This window comes from Diceros bicornis, chromosome 12, assembly GCF_020826845.1.
Source record: "Diceros bicornis minor isolate mBicDic1 chromosome 12, mDicBic1.mat.cur, whole genome shotgun sequence".
NCBI lineage: Eukaryota > Metazoa > Chordata > Mammalia > Perissodactyla > Rhinocerotidae > Diceros > Diceros bicornis.
Window position 1 is genome coordinate 16,393,348 of NC_080751.1, and position 16,485 is coordinate 16,409,832.

General features: G+C 34.9%; 1 protein-coding gene across 3 annotated transcripts in view; it reads left to right on the forward strand.

Annotated features, from left to right (window-relative positions):
- EXOC6B (exocyst complex component 6B) overlaps positions 1 to 16,485 on the forward strand; it is a 588,554-nt gene that overhangs the window by 357,413 nt on the left and 214,656 nt on the right. For all 3 annotated transcript variants that reach the window (XM_058550958.1, XM_058550957.1, XM_058550956.1), the window contains one exon: positions 292 to 471. In XM_058550958.1, the coding sequence (XP_058406941.1) occupies positions 292 to 471 (180 nt within the window). The remainder of the gene's footprint in view (positions 1 to 291; positions 472 to 16,485) is intronic.

Consider the following 16,485-nt stretch of genomic DNA (forward strand, 5'->3'; position numbering starts at 1 on the left):
AGAGTGAGTATAGTTTTGAACAGAGATAAGAAAGTAAAAAAGGATGCAGATAGCTGAGGGCGGTGAAGGCAGTTTCTCTATTTGGTGAAGCAAAATAATAGCTTGTCTTGCAGACGTAAAATAGAAAAGACTCCACTGTGCTTTTGAAAAAAGAAAAATCGATGGAGACGTATCGATATTATTTAATATTCCAATTCTGTTACTTAGTGGATATAAGTGTGAGATGTCTCCAAGCAGAAATTTCTGCTTTGCTGGAAGTCTGAATGATTTTTAAAATTTCATATTTCACAGGATGCCAGACATGCAGCTGAAGAAGAGATTTATACCAATTTAAACCAGAAAATTGACCAGTTTCTACAGCTGGCCGACTACGACTGGATGACAGGAGATTTGGGCAGCAAAGCTAGTGATTACCTAGTAGACCTCATCGCCTTTCTACGTAGCACCTTTGCTGTATTCACACACCTTCCTGTAAGTGACAATTGCTCTTACTTTGCCCATCATATAGAAAAAAGTTCTCTTAAAATCTAGTTTGGTGAAAGATATTTGTTTCTGCTTTAACTAGCCGGGAAGTTCTTCAGGATATAAAAGCTCACACTATAATTGTCATCCCTTAAGAAGATTTAGAGACCACATCCATCATTTTTTCATTGACTTTTTGCATTTTGTTTATTCTGAAAATAGTCCCTAATATTATGTTTACTTCTTTTCCTCCCAACTTCAAGGTCATTAGTGCAGACACATAATGAATGCCTTGGTAGAAATAAAAGAGAAACTTAGGAGTTAGAATTTCAGATATGTTTCTTTTAGTTTTAGAATGTCCATTTAATTTTTTTTGTAACCTCAAATTCTCTGGTGAAAATTTTCATCTTTTTATCTAATTTGTCTCTTTTCTCTATTTTCTTGAGCATATTAATCACAATCATTTTAAAGTCATTGTTTACTAATGCCAATGTGTGGTGCACCTACATATTGGTGGATTTGTTTCTGTTTTTTTTCTTCGTTATCAGTCACATGGTTCTATCTCTTCCTACTATTTTTTGGATGATGTTAGACATTGTGTTTAAAATATGTAGTGGTTCCAGGTGATATCATCTCCTACCAGAATTCGTTCATCCTTTCCCTTACTAAGTAGGTAGAATGGGCAGGTGGGTTGTAGTTTGAGCCTCATCACCTTAATCTAATCATGGACTGATCTGGGTCAGGCTTGGGTTGCAGTGGTAGTATACCTTTGGTTTGCCCCTCTTGCTAGGATGTGGTTCTTCTGAGCTTTTAAGGAGAGCCTGGTGCCTCATTGTCTCTTCAGCACCAAGAGGACTATGGGAATTTCCACTTTTCGGAGAAACCTTATCTCTTCAGCCTCCTGCCTTCTTCAATTTTAGAATTTGACAAATGTCTTGACTTCTCAAGACATACCCAGATCAGCAGTTGCCAACAGGAAAAAAGTGGTTGGAGATTGTCAATGTCATTTCGTTTCACCATTCCCTCGAGAGTTTTCAGCTCCCACCTGAGATTCTCATGAATCTTCCTGCTAGTGAGTCTTTTTGTCTGAAACACTGTGAGATTGTGGGAAATCTTACTTTGCTTTTCAAAGGTTTTGGCTTAGACCCTTATTTTCCTCAGCTATGTAGCTTTAGAATTCAGAAAATGTCTCTAGGAGAAAACTGGCCCTCAAATTTCCAATTTTGGCACTTCAGCTCCATGGAAGCAACAAAAATTCAGTGATTTTTTTTTTCACCCCAATAGCTACTCTCTGGCTGGACCTAACCCAGATTCTCAGTCTGTTCCTAGTTTTTTACTGCCTTTCCTAGTGCTTAGTGGGAGCATTGGCCTGCAGAAAACTAGGTCATTTCATCTAGCTTCATCTTGATACCAAAGCCAGACAAAAGTAGCACAAAAGAGAAAACTATGAATTAATCTCACAATTACGAATAAAAAAATAAAATAAATAAAATTTTAGCAAGTCAATTCAGTGTTTTAAGAAACTAATTTAGCACTACTACGTAGGATTTATTCTAGAAATGCAAGGATGGTTTGATATTTAAAACTCTATTAATATAATTTATCAAATTACTAGGTGAAGGAGATGAAGTATATGATCATCTTTATATATTTAAAAAGGCATTGTATAACATCCAACCTGTGTTCCTGATGTTTTTTAAAAACTACTAAAATATAGCAATATAATATTTCAATAACATAATAAAGAGCATCTATATGAAATTTACCAGCCACCATACATTTAACAGTGGAACACTAAAAACATTTATTTGCATTAACATCAGAAGTATGATGAAGATGCTTCTCACCACCTCTTCAGAAGTTCTATCAAATAAATAAGGTAAAAAAAGAAATAAATTATAAATATTGTAATAAGCCATGCATATTATCATTATTCATAGATTATTATTATGTAGTTGGATAACCCAAGAAAATCAACTGAAAAATAATTAGGAGCAATAAGACTGTAGTTGGTTAGATGGTCCACTTAGAAAACAAATCAGCTTCTCTTATATTAGCAATACCCTCAGAAAATGTATTGCAAAGAAATGCCCTATTCACTATTGGGGAATAAGATATAAGATCTTGATGAGTATACTTAACAAGTAATATGTAGAACCAATGTGAAGAACATGTTACAGAGTAATTTAAAAGAGACTTCATTATGTACAAATACATACAGTATGCTAGGATGGGAATATTTCATATTGTAGAGAGTTTTTCCAAAATTAATCTAATTGCAATGAATATCAAATGGATTTGGTGGAGGTGAGATGTCTTGACAAAATAATTCTAAAATTCAATTCGAGACAAAAATGAACAATATTTGCCAAAAAATATGAAAAAAAAAGTGTAGTTTTTTCAAATCAAATATATAAATGTTATTATAAACCAAAAATAATTTAATTAATATCCTTCTCACACTGGAATAGACTAATAGATTAAAGGAATAGAATATAAAATCTATAAATAGTTCAAAGTATATGTAAGAATTTAGTATATGCTAACGATGGCATTCAACAATGTGATAAAGATGACAGTCAGCAATTGCTGTTGCCGCTGCTATCTGCTCATTCGGATAAAAAGAATGTTAAGTCCATACCTCATATATCAAAATGAATTCTAGATCAAATACATGTTTAAATGTTTAAAAAGATAGAAATTTGGGGGAAACCAATAAAAATATTAGCAAATATTTCTGTAATCTGAAAGTGACTCATCGTCATAAAGATGACACCAAAGATTGAAATCATTAAGGAAAAGGTTAATAATTTGACTGCATAAAATGTTTTTTAAAGTACCTAAAAGGAATTAATAAAGTAGAATGTAAGCTTATCAAGAAAAATAATCACAATAAATATTCCCATAGGTAAATATCTGTAATATATAACAATATAACACATTGTTTCAAATTTAATAAGACGACATAACTTAGTGGAAAAATTTGTAAAAGTTATATTTAGACAGTTAGAAAAGAAGAAAAATAAAAGATTAATGATAACATGAACAAAATGTATAATTCTAGTCATAAAACATACATGTTAACGTTGTGGGATATCTTTACCTATTAACTTGCCAAAAGTAAATAAGAAAATGATAACATTCAATATTTATAAGAAATATTTCAGGAAATAGGTATTCTGGATACATTGCTGGTAGGTGTGTGAATTGGTATAGTCGTCTTGGTGGTCAGTTTTTTAATATGTCTCAGAAATCTCTGAAAATTTGTTTGCCTTGTACCCTGCAATCCTACTTTTAGAAATCTAACTTAATAAAATAATCATGAGTGTATTATAAAAATCAGATATAAATATGTTCAACACAGTATTGCCTTTTGTATAGAGAAGGGTTGGGAATAAATTAAAAGTTTAGTAACAGACGTGTTAGCTAAATAAATTATTATATATTCACATAATGTGATATCAATCATTGGTTAAATTAATGTAGATGGATATTTATTCATTTAAAATGCATTAATGATCTCTTAATTGGAAAAGCAGTTTGCAAAATAGTATGTACAATATGATCTCATTTTTATTAATATAGATATAGACACATTAATCATTTGTATTATGTATTGTAAAAATCTAGAATTATATACTACCTGGTTTAACTGTACTTATCTCTATATACCTTTTAATTTTTCCTTTTTGTTTATCTATGTTTAAAAAAATTTTTTTTCTGTCATGAAACATTTGCTGCTTTTATAATCCTGGGAATGGGGAATGGTGATATTTAGAATCGTTGTTCTCCATCTCAAGATTATTCTGTCTTTGATAATTAATTTATATTTTTAAAAAAGCACTTTTATTGAAGAAAGGTTTTTTAAATGTGTTTTGTTTTTTGGAAGGAAAATAGCCAATAGTATTTTGGCTGTTATGTCTCCCTCAACATTGTACAGTTATTTGAGTCAGTAAGATTTTGGAGTATCATAAGAAAAAAATGCAATAGTTCAAAGTCCAAGCTATCCTGGATGGGTGTTGCCTCTATTCATTTTCCTTGTTTTGTTATTTTTCTATTCTTAAAAAATAAAAACAACACCCTAAGAAATGTTACTGTTTACATGTCATATAATACAGTGGTTCCTATTTATACAATAGCTCTCATATGTTAACATCATACTTACTTTAACGTCCAGACCATTTAGAAGTAGTAGTGTAAATCAAGCTCATGTTTGTCTAACTCAAAGTGCTTGCTTTTTCCACCTGTAGAGTTGTGACCTTTCTTGCAGGGCTATGCTGTGAGTAATTGGTTGAGGATTTTTTCTTTTTTTGTTTATTCTGAGCTACCTAATTGTTACCTAAATACAATAACCTCTCAGTGTGAGTTGATCCTACTGTTCAGAATCATCTTACTATCTACAATTTAGAATCGAAATGGAAGGTAATTAACAGTCCTAAATCTTCAATATTGCTTCCACAGATGCCATGTTTCTGTCTTATCTAATAAAGAGATCTCTTTCTGAAGCCACACTTACAGAAAGTAGTTGTATTCACCAACCATTATATTGTCTAGAATCAAATTATTATGACTTCTAAAACTACCCCTTCTTCTGGTTTTCCACAGACAGCAAAACAGCCCAGCATTTGTATTCATTCTCCTCAGCATGCAAGGTAATTTCTTCGTGGAACCTTATATTAGTAAAACATATTAGCAAAACAGAGCTTTGCCTAAGATTTGCTCTCTTTTTTTTTTTTTTTTTTTGGTGAGGAAGATCAGCCCTGAGCTAACATCCATGCCAATCCTCCTCTTTTTGCTGAGGAAGACCGGCCCTGAGCTAACATCTATTGCCAATCCTCCTCCTTTTTTCCCTTTTTCTCCCCAAAGCCCCAGTAGATAGTTGTATGTCTTAGTTGCACATCCTTCTAGTTGCTGTATGTGGGACGCTGCCTCAGCATGGCCGGACTAGCGGTGCATCCATGTGCGCCTAAGATCCAAACCCGGGCTGCCAGTAGCGGAGCGCGCGCACTTAACTGCTAAGCCACGGGGCCGGCCCCTAAGATTTGCTCTTATGTGTTCTTAGTGAAAGATGAGAGGAAGGAGCAATTTCTGAGAAAGAAACAAAATCATTTGTCTTTAATTACTACTATGAATATTTCTTTTTATATTTTAAATTCCCTAGCAAGAGTATCTCTCTGTCAAAGAGGGATTGAATGATAGGAAATATGTATATGGAAAGAACTGTAAAGAAAATTGCAAGGACTATCTTGTTCTCTTACATTTTGAAATCCCCAGTTTTTCTTAGTTCTCAGGGATGTTTTGTCACCACAATAGGAACATAGCCAAAGGGATAGATCAGTGTCTAGCGGGATGTGTATGTGTGTGTGTGTGTGTGTGTGTGTGTGTGTGTGTTTGGGTGGGAGAAGGTGTCCTAGATTACATTCCATTAGATAGTGAATGGTCAAGGGGAAAATTATTGAAATTTGCAACTATTTTGCCCTTAAGTTTTGGTGACCAAGGTGGCACATCTATTTTCATGAGGCACCCAGAAATGATTGTAATAATAAGGTTTTTCACAGTTAGAATTCTAAAATGTTGCTGGGTCCTGTGAATTAACAGATGAGGTAAGTACACAAGCATTTTTTCAGGCTCCATTTGTATAATTTACAGTTGCATGCACAGCTACCCATTTTGCAGGCTCAGCATAAGAGCATACTTTTGAGATTTATCCTTGTTATCCTGATAATTGTCTTTTAGAAATGCTTGAGAGAGAGGAAATCCTATCTCAAATAACAGACCCAGAGGAGGGAATCCTGAATTTGTTTTCTCTGTCTGCTGTTAATGTTAATTTATATGACCTGGAGCAAGAACTTTTTTCGCCCACCTTGGTTTGCCTTAGTTTCATTGAGTGATACCTGTCCTTGGTCTTCCTTCTTGGGCAGTGCTTGATGGATCATCTTTAAGGGAAAGTTATTTTCTAAATAAAAGTTCCTGAAATTCTTCCTGTCTCAAACCGTTTTAAAACTGACATTTCTCTTAGCACTCTGTTTAATTCTGTGAACTGCTGCCATCTCAGGTCTAAACAAATGATTCTGCTATTTAGACACTGTCAGTGCTTCCCATTATGTACGAAATCTTCTTTGTGACCATCAAGACTTTCCATAATATGACTCCCAAACTACCTTTTTGCCTTGATCTCTCTCTCAGTTTTCTATTTGCCCAACTTCCTTCCAAACTGAAGTAATGCTCTTTGGCACGTACACCCAACTGTCTACTCTTGGTGTTTTTTTATGCCTTTTTGTCTACTTTAACTGCTTCTGCCCTTTATCTATATGTATTGAAATCTTACCCACCCTTCAAGGCTCATTTCAAATCCCACACCTTCCATGAAACCTTCTCTAGTTCTCCTAACAAAATGTGACATCTTCTTTATGGCACTGCTTTTATGTACTAGCCTAATTCTGTCTTGGGTAGGCTGTGTCATTCATTTGTGTATTTACTTCAGGAAAGGGGAGGGTGGTAATTAAGAAGTAACTATCATGTTCCAGGTGCGTTACATGTGTTATATGTCATCCCAATTAATGAAGACCCCAGATACCTTAATCAGATAAGTAGTATTATTACAGTTTTGTAATGAGAACACGAACTTAGGGAAGTTATGTGCTTTGTAAGAGATACAGCAAATAGGTGGCAGGGTTAGGATTTAAACAGGTTTATTTGACTTTAAAACTTTTCCATTATACCATTCTACCTATTAGATTGATTGCCAGGTATAGGACTGTGAACTCTGTGGATAGAGACCTTGTTTTATTCATCTCTGCCTCTTTGTACATTGCAACACTTTGCATGAAATGATGCACGATAAATTTTTGTGGAGCTTACTTGTTTTGAATAATAAAGTAAGTGAATTTCTACTTGGAGATTGAAGCCATTTTTGGATCATGTATAATCATTAAAAGTAATCATTTAATTATTAAAAAGAAAAGTCATAAACTATTATTCTGAGACAAAGGCCAAGAGTTTGTTTGGGTTAAAATTCTAAATTGGTGTTTCTCCTTCCATGTTCTCTCAAACTTACCCAAGTTTTTCAAGTGAGAAAATTTTAATTTAAGAATGCCTTGCATTTGTGTATCACTTTATGATACTTAAACTTCTTTTATATATTCTCATTATCTCATTTGCTTTTTGTTTTTTTTGTGTGTGTGTGAGGGAGATTAGCCCTGAACTAACATCCATGCCAATCCTCCTCTTTTTGCTGAGGAAGACTGGCCCTGGGCTGACAACCGTGCGCATCTTCCTCTATATGGGATTCCACCACAGCATGGCTTGATAAGCGGTGTGTATGTCCACGCCCGGGATCCCGACCCGTGAACCTAAGGCCACCAAAATGGAGTGCAGGAACTTAACCACTACACCACTGGGCTGGCCCCTCATTTGGTTTTTTAAACAACCTCTATGATATATGGACAGTTATTATTTTCCCCATTTGGCAAATGTGGAAACTGAGGCCTAAAATGGTCTTGCCCACGGTCAGAAAATGAATGACTAGTGAGGGTAGATCCTAGGTCTTTTTACTATGGGTCATGCTTTTCCACTATATAAAATTGTCTCTCAATATTTAATAATAGCTGCTATCTTTTGAGTACATACCATGTACCAGGTACTGTGTTAAGCTGTTATGCACATTTTCTGTGTGTGTGTGTGTGTTTGTGTGAATTTACATATATAAAGATTTTATATGTATAAAATCTCATTTAGTCTTTGCAAAAAATTGGCAAAAAAGTATCCCATTTTATAGGTGAGAAAAGTAAAGCATAGAGAGGTTTACTAACCTGTCAAAAATTAATCATCTAGAGGTAGTGGATCTGGAGTGTGAACTGCTTCCAAAGCCCATGTTTTCTTCCTAGAAGGCTATACTACCTCTAAGCTATGCATAAGGAACACTAGGCTATGTTTCATGGAGTCATCATTTAAATGCCATTTCCTCTGTGAGATTCTTACTCAGTATTTTTTGTTAGTGTATAAAATTTTAGTCATTATGATCAGAACAATTCCCAGTGGGAGAGGTAAATTTTGGTAATGTGCTTACAAAGTAGAAACTCTATTTGGTAATAGGAAGAGTACTAGTAAGTGGGTTGTCTGTTTCTAACCTAACCTAGTTCCCTTGGCTGACACCTCATGTGAAAATTCTCTCGTCTACTGGTAACAATGATTCTCTAAATCAGCCCAGTCCCTAAGCTTTTCTCTGGGAGAAAATAAGGAAGTTTCAGGTGTCCTTAAGGGACCAGAGGCATCAGAGGTTTCAGGATATCAATGAGATTTTTTTTCAAATTAATTATATAGATAGAGACAGTATCCAAGGAATTTTTTGCTTTTGTTGTTTTTTTCCCTCTGATGGAACAGAAATTACAGATTTGCTAATGATTTCTCTGCCTACTGAGAAATTGATTATGTTCCCTGTTTCTATGCTGTTAAAGATTGTGGTCATTCAAGCTACATACAGTACTTTGAAATCAACAAATTAGCTCCTCCTTAGTGTGGTATCAGGCTTGTGAGTTTTGTCCGTCACTTTCATCCTTTAGGAGTTTTGTATTTCTTCAGAGATATCTTTGTGTGTTGAGCTGTTACTTAGCACTTTTCTCCCATAAAACTACTATTACCAATAGCCACAGCCGTTCTTTCTGGTAATATTCAGCCAGTGTCCTTTGCCTCTTTAATGATATTGATGTTTGGGTTGTCTCCTGCTCTTATAATTATTAAATAAAAGATTAAAAATGTTTGATTCCAAATAACCAAGAGGCATTTACTTCTAATGCTGTTTTTGTTGATGAGATAAGGTAGAAGATAAGGAGAACCTAGAACTTGCAGGACTGCAAAATTCTACAGCTCTCTCTCTCAGTCTCTGATATGCTGTATAAGAAAGAGTCAGAGACGCCAGTGAGAGCATCTTGGATACTGCTGTATCTGGTCACCTTAGTATCTTGGTATCTTAGTCTCTTAGTATCCTAAATGGAAAGGAGGCTGCTCTGATTCTTTCTCATTGGTGCTGGGGTAGTGGGAAGCTGAGTATTTTCTGAGGACAAAACAATTATTTCAACATTGCTTATAAGAGCAAATAATTAAAAACAGCCTTAACTGTGTAATAATAGGTAAATGGTTATATAAACTATGATACCATTGTTCAATGAACTATTATGCATTTATTAAAGCTAATTTTATGAATATTTAATAATAACATTGCAAAGTATTTATAATATAATGTTAAATGAAAGAAGCAGAATGAATAGTTTATAAACACATGCTTACAAGTGTGTAAAACCTAATAACATGTTAGTAGTGAGGAAAAAGTTCAGCAGGAAATACATTAAATATAAGTAATTGTGGTTGTCATGTGGCTTCCTATTCTTTTTCAAAATTGTCAGTATTTTATAATTATTTTATTATTGGCATTTAAAAAATATTTAAGCATTTGCTTTATTTTTTTTATTTATTTATTTTTTTTGTGAGGAAGATCAGCCCTGAGCTAACATCCATGCCAATCTTCCTCTTTTTGCTGAGGAAGACCGGCTCTGAGCTAACATCTATTGCCAATACTCCTCCTTTTTTTTTCCCCCCCCAAAGCCCCAGTAGATAGCTGTATGTCATAGTTGCACATCCTTCTAGTTGCTGTTTGTGGGACTCCGCCTCAGCATGGCCCTACAAGCGGTGCGTCAGTGTGCGCTGGGATCCGAACCCGGGCTGCCAATAGTGGAGCGCGCGCACCCAACTGCCAAGCCATGGGGTCGGCCCCCAAGCATTTGCTTTACTAAAAAATTTTAGATCTTTATAGCTCCTCTTCCAGGTTCAGATTTGCCTTTGCTCATAAATTACAATAGTGAAAGAAAAAAAAATCCACATTTTTAGGTTCTTTTATGTGCCAATCTTCTTCATTTAGCTCATTGCAGACTGCAAAGGAACCTCTTTTTACAGATTAAATTTAGGTATAGATAGGTAAATTATTGCCCAAGATCATACAAGTAATATATGGTAGAACAGGGATTTATATTGAGGTCTCTCATGCCAAGCCCATGATCTTTTTGCTATAGTAAACTAGTTGCTTTTTCCCTGAAATTTCAAAGACTGAAGGAAGATGTTTTGAATATAGAGGTGGTGAGGAATTGAGGTATCCTAGCAAAGTTCTAGGCGAGGGTTCTGAGAAGCGTGATTGAGATTAGATCAGGGATAGTAAGTCATAACTGAGGACAACTGAGAATGTGTCATTAAAGGAAGAACATAGGGCAAAGTTTCTCTTTATGCCAATTTATTTCCAGATGCGTATTCCAGAAACACTGGTGTATCTGTCACACCCTCTGTTCAGAAATTTTTAATGATTCCTACTTCTTCTAGTGTAACTCTTGTCCACGTTACATATATTTCTCATAATTCCTCTACATACACCCCTGACTTCGGCAAAGTATATCTATTCATTGTTCCCAAACATACTATGCTTATTCCTGGCTGTAGACTTTTGTTCGTGGTTCTCTTTCTCCTTGGAAGGACTTCTCATCTCAATTTCAAATCTTTCCTTCCTTTAAAAATACAATTCCAAGCCTGTTTTCCCCATGAATTCTTTCAGGACTGATCCCTCTCCTCCCCACAAGTCATATCCCGTACTTTCTTGTCAACTCCTATAGATCTTACTGTTTCCATTCTCTATTTGAAACCTGTGTTGTATTATCTTAAGTAATTATTTTTTTCTGTATATTCCCTTTATCATCAACTCAGGTTACAAGTTCTTTGAAGGAAAATGTCTTAGACTTTTTTTTTTTAATTTTATTTATTTATTTTTTTCCTCCAAAGCCCCAGTAGATAGCTGTATGTCATAGCTGCACATCCTTCTAGTTGCTGTATGTGGGACGCGGCCTCAGCATGGCCGGACAAGCGGTGTGTCGATGCGAGCCCGGGATCCGAACCCAGGCCGCCAGCAGCGGAGCGCACGCACTTAACCACTAAGCCACGGGGCTGGCCCATTAGACTTTTTAATATATCCAACACTGACTAAGTATCCAGTGAATGTTGTGATGAGATTGGATATGTCTAACAGAGACATCATGCATGCAGCAGTGACCTCCAACTCAGGTAACTGTTTGCCAGCACATGACATCTTTTCTGATTACATCTCTTTATTATAAATGTATTTTGCTTTACAATTCCATTTCACTGAGAATGAGGTTGGGAAAGCACAGAAAAGGTATTTATCCAACTTCCCAAGGAAGAAAATACTGCTGCTTGGGAGTATTGCAGTTAGGTCGTTCTAAACTACAGTTTTACTTCTTTGACAAGATGGCAAATTTGAGCCTGCCGATTGGTGCCAAGATCCTGTAGTATATCTAGTGCCCATGTTGTGGGGTAAGGAGTTCACAGTTAAATGAACAGCAGTCTGGTACATGCCACTGTTCTGCAATACTTTCATGGTGGTTTATAGCCACAGTTTTAATACCGTTTATTAAGTGCTTGGACTTCTTCAAACAAATAACACACATTATTGGAAATCAGATACAGTGCGCACTTGCCCCTGGGGACTCCTCCTACTTTGAATTAGTAACTGCAGGCTTGTTGCTCTTTAGCTCCCTGACTGTAGATGAGGTCTTGGCTCTTCTTAAGGAAAAACTACCTTCTTAAAAAATGATTAGAACAATATACACACAAACACAGAGCCAAAAAATGAATTTTCTACCCGGAAATGCTTCTTTGAATGCATTATGTTATATTTTTTAAAAGAGTTTCTGTTAAGAACATCGACTTGTTTTTATTTCATTCAGGATAGTTTGATTGCCTTTACAATATCCTGCAAATGAATGATTTACTATCTTTTTTCCAAGATGGAGATTTTTGTCAACACTTACAGTGACTAACAAAGCAAGGAAGTTTTATGTTATGTGTTTGCATATGTGTGTTTTGTACTATTTGGGTGGATTGCTGTTTTTTGCTTTTAGTGTTTTTTAATCGTTGTGTATCTGGATAACTCCTTTGGAAGATAGTCTTAGGATCAAGAGGTGACAAGCACTTGAAAATGGCAAGCTGTCTTTAAGTAGGTAAACAGGCCCTAACTCTACAGTCTCAAGAAGTCTAACATGAACCCCCGGTAAAGGAAGTTTTCTTCTGTGCGTATTTTTCTTACATGTGAACATAGATTCCAACATTCCTAGAGCTGTGTAAAATCTAAGGATTTTTCTCTAGCACTAATTTTTGGTGCCATGTTGACCATATTTATATTTCTGCTGTTGTAAAACAGATGCAGTGACCCCTGTAGCTCATTGTTTTAGTTAAGAGGTCCCCGAAAAAATGTGCTCTTTAAATAGTCCATCCTTTAGAAAAGGAAATAACTTCACTTGCCATTTTTTTAGTTGAAGAATTAACAAACATATAGAAAAGTGAACAAATCGTAAATATATAGTTTGATAAATTTTCACAAAGTAGATACACTTGTGTGATCAGCACAAAGATCAAGAAACAGAATATTACCAGTTTCCCAGAAGACTCTTCTAGCCTTTCCCCTGTCAGATCTTTGCCTTTCTCCCTGAGGGTAATCATTAGCTGTACTTGTAATACTGTAGTTTGGTTTTGCCTGTTTGTGGAATGATACAGTGTGTTCTCTTTTGTGTCATTTCTTAGGCTCAACATTACATCTGTGAGATTCATCCACTGCATGTGGAAGTAGTTTGTTCATTCTTATTCCTGTATAATATTCCATTGTGTGAATATATCATAGTTTATCTATTCTAAAATTGTTCGACAACTGAGTTATTTCCAGTTTTTGACTATTAGAAATAGTGTTGCTTTGAAACTTCTTGCATGTATTTTGGTGAACGTATTTCTTTTGAGTACATAGGAGTGGAATTGCTGTGTCATAGGGTATGAAAATGTCCAGCATCCTGCCAAACAATTTTCCAAAGGATTATACCAATCTATATTTAGGGTTTATCTGTCTTTATCATTTTAATCCTTCTATTGGATCTATATTGGCACTACATTGATGTTTTAATTTCCATTTTTCTGAGGACTCATTAAATTGAGCAACATTTCATATGCTCTTCGGCCATTTGTATATACTCCTTTGTAAAGTATCTGTTCAAGTCTGTTGCTCATCTTTTAGAGTTGTCTGCCTTTTTATTGATGATTTTAAGGAGTTCAGTATATATTTAGTTCAGCAGTTGTGGTAGACAGAAAAACTAGTCTCCTGAAGATGTCCACATCCTAATTCCCAGAACCTGTGAGTATGTTAATGGCAAAAGGAATTTTGCAGATTTGATTAAGTTAAGGGTCTTGAGATAAGGAAATTATCTTATATTATTTGGATGGACCCAGTGTAATCTCAAGTGTTCTTATAGAGGGAGATAGGAGTGTCAGAGTCAGCAAGGGAGATGTAATGAGGGAAGCAAAGATTGGAGTGATATACCCTGGAGCCAAGGAATGTGGGCAGCCTCTAGAAACTGAAAAAAGCAAGGAACGGATTTTCCCCTTGAGCATCCAGAAGGAATATTGCCTCAATTTTATCCCTATAAGACTTATTTTGGACTTCTGACCCCCCAAACTGTAAGATAATTAATTTGTTTTGTTTTAAGCCACTAAATTTATGGTAATTTGCTACAGAAACAATAGAAAGTTAATACAGCTGTACTCAGACTTTTGGTCTTCAGACACCTTTACATTATTAAAAGTTATGAAGAATCCAAAGAGCTTTTGTTCATGCTATTTATGTCTATCAATATTTATCATATTTGAAATTAATACTGAGAAATTAAAAAATATTTGTGTATTTATTTTAAAATAACAGTAAGACACCCATTATTTGTTGACATGAATAATGTATTTTTTAAGAAGAGTAACTATGTTTTCCAAAACAAAAATTTAGTGAGAAGAATGGCATTGTTTTATATTTTTGTATATAACTTTAATGTCTGGCTTAAAAGAAGACAGTTGGATATCTCACATCTGCTTCTGCATCAGTCTGTTGTGATATGTTGTTCTGGTTGAAGTATATGAGAAAATCTGGGCTCACAGATATGTTGGATAAAGGAGGAATACTTTAATAGGCTTTTTTAGTTAATTGTTGATATTCTTGGATAGTACAATACTCGACACATGATAGTTCTTTAAAGGTTAGTTGCAATGTGGAATCTGAAACCTTAATCAATGAATTTTTCATACTGTGTTACCTTGAAGTTCATTGGTCTATTTTGTACTTCGAATAGATCTTTTACCCATGCATGATTTTGTAGCATCATGCATTGATCATTTAGAAAATATTGGTTCACTGAGTTATGCAGATCTTCCAAATGTTGACATATTATATTATATAATATCAAAAACAATCACACTCAGTAATATTACCACCAAGCTCATTTAAAAAGTCTTTAAGTATTGGAAAGCTATATCATGGTAGCAAATACTAGTTTTCCAAAATTCGAAACTATGCTTGTAAGCTTGAATTGTGTCATTGGCAACTAACACTATCAGTTGTTTTCTTTAAAGTGGCAGGCTCATTTCAATTATTTTCAAGATAATGCCCACCAAAAACCCAAGGCTGAGTAACCATAATTTGTCTGTCAGCTCTTCTTTCAAGTGAGAAAGGCATTCCATGAAAAAAAGGGGCTAGTTCAGTTTGCAACTCAAACAATCCCACAAATACTTTACCTTGAGACAGTTATCGTACTTCGTTATGCAGCATATGTGCTTTATGCATACTTCCCAGTTTGTCACTCAGAATATAAAAAAGACATACTCAAAGGTTGGCATTTAATAAAATTAATAATTTTTGCTGCTTCTTCAAAGACATTCTTACTTGAAACTGACTGGTTTTATTGTGAGTGCCTGGCAGTGAAAAATGCAAGGATTACCAGTACTGTTTGGTACCATGGTGTTAATTCATGCTAAGGCACCCAGTGGTTTTGCCCATCATTGCTTTTGCAAATGTCAACACAAGGGAAATGTCATCAATGCAAATGTCAACACACTGAAAAAGGCAAGTAACATCTTAGCGTTATTATGAAAATTGTTTTGACTTCATGGTCCTCTTAAGAGGGTCTGAAGGACCTTCAGGCATCTCTAGACTACACTTGGAGAACTACTGTTCTGCTTATGAGTCCTTCATAGGATGTATGTATTGAGAACATTTTCTCCTAGTTTTTGCCTTGCCTTTTCACTGTCTTAGTGTTGTCTTTTGATGATCTGTATTACCGTTTGAGAAGTATACATTTATTTTCTAACATGATTTTCAAAATTAAACTTTTTTCCTCCCTAAGTAAAGTATTGGTCACAGCAAGGTGGTCATGTTATCATGTCTCTATTCTACTTCTCTGTGGCACACCTCTGATTCCCAATCCTGTTTTCTTCCCTAGCGAGATGGAGTTGTCCGTTCTGTAGTGTTAGTGTGTGTGATTCCTGCTTCTTACAGGTCTGCCTTCCTTAATTGTATTTGTTCAGTATACAGTCATGCATCACTAATGACAGGGATACGTTCTGAGAAATGCATCTTTAGGCAATTTCATCGTTGTGTGAACATCATAGAGTGTATTTACACAAACCTAGGTGGTATACCCTACTACACATCTAGGCTATATGGTTTTAATCTTATGGGACCACCATCGTGTATGCAGTCCATCATGGACCAAAACATCGCTATACGGCACATGACTGTACTTTGCTTTATGGTTCAAACACTGATGGTGACTTGAAGCATTCATGATATTAACTGGTAACTTGGAGAGGAAAGGGGAAAGATTATAAAAGTAAATCTCAAATATTTACATGATGTTAGATTCCTCTGGATCACAGGTATTTTTTCATTAACAGTTATAGGATTAGAAGAGTTTTATTTTAGGAAGTGAGTTATTCAAGATTATCCTAAAACTATGAAAACTTTATATGTAGTAAATAATATTACCTAACATGTAGTTAAGCATTTAATAAAGATTAGCTATAATATTTGTAATAGATAATATTAAATCTTATGTGATAGATATAATAGATATTGTTATTATTAAAACTTAAAAATTCTTTTAT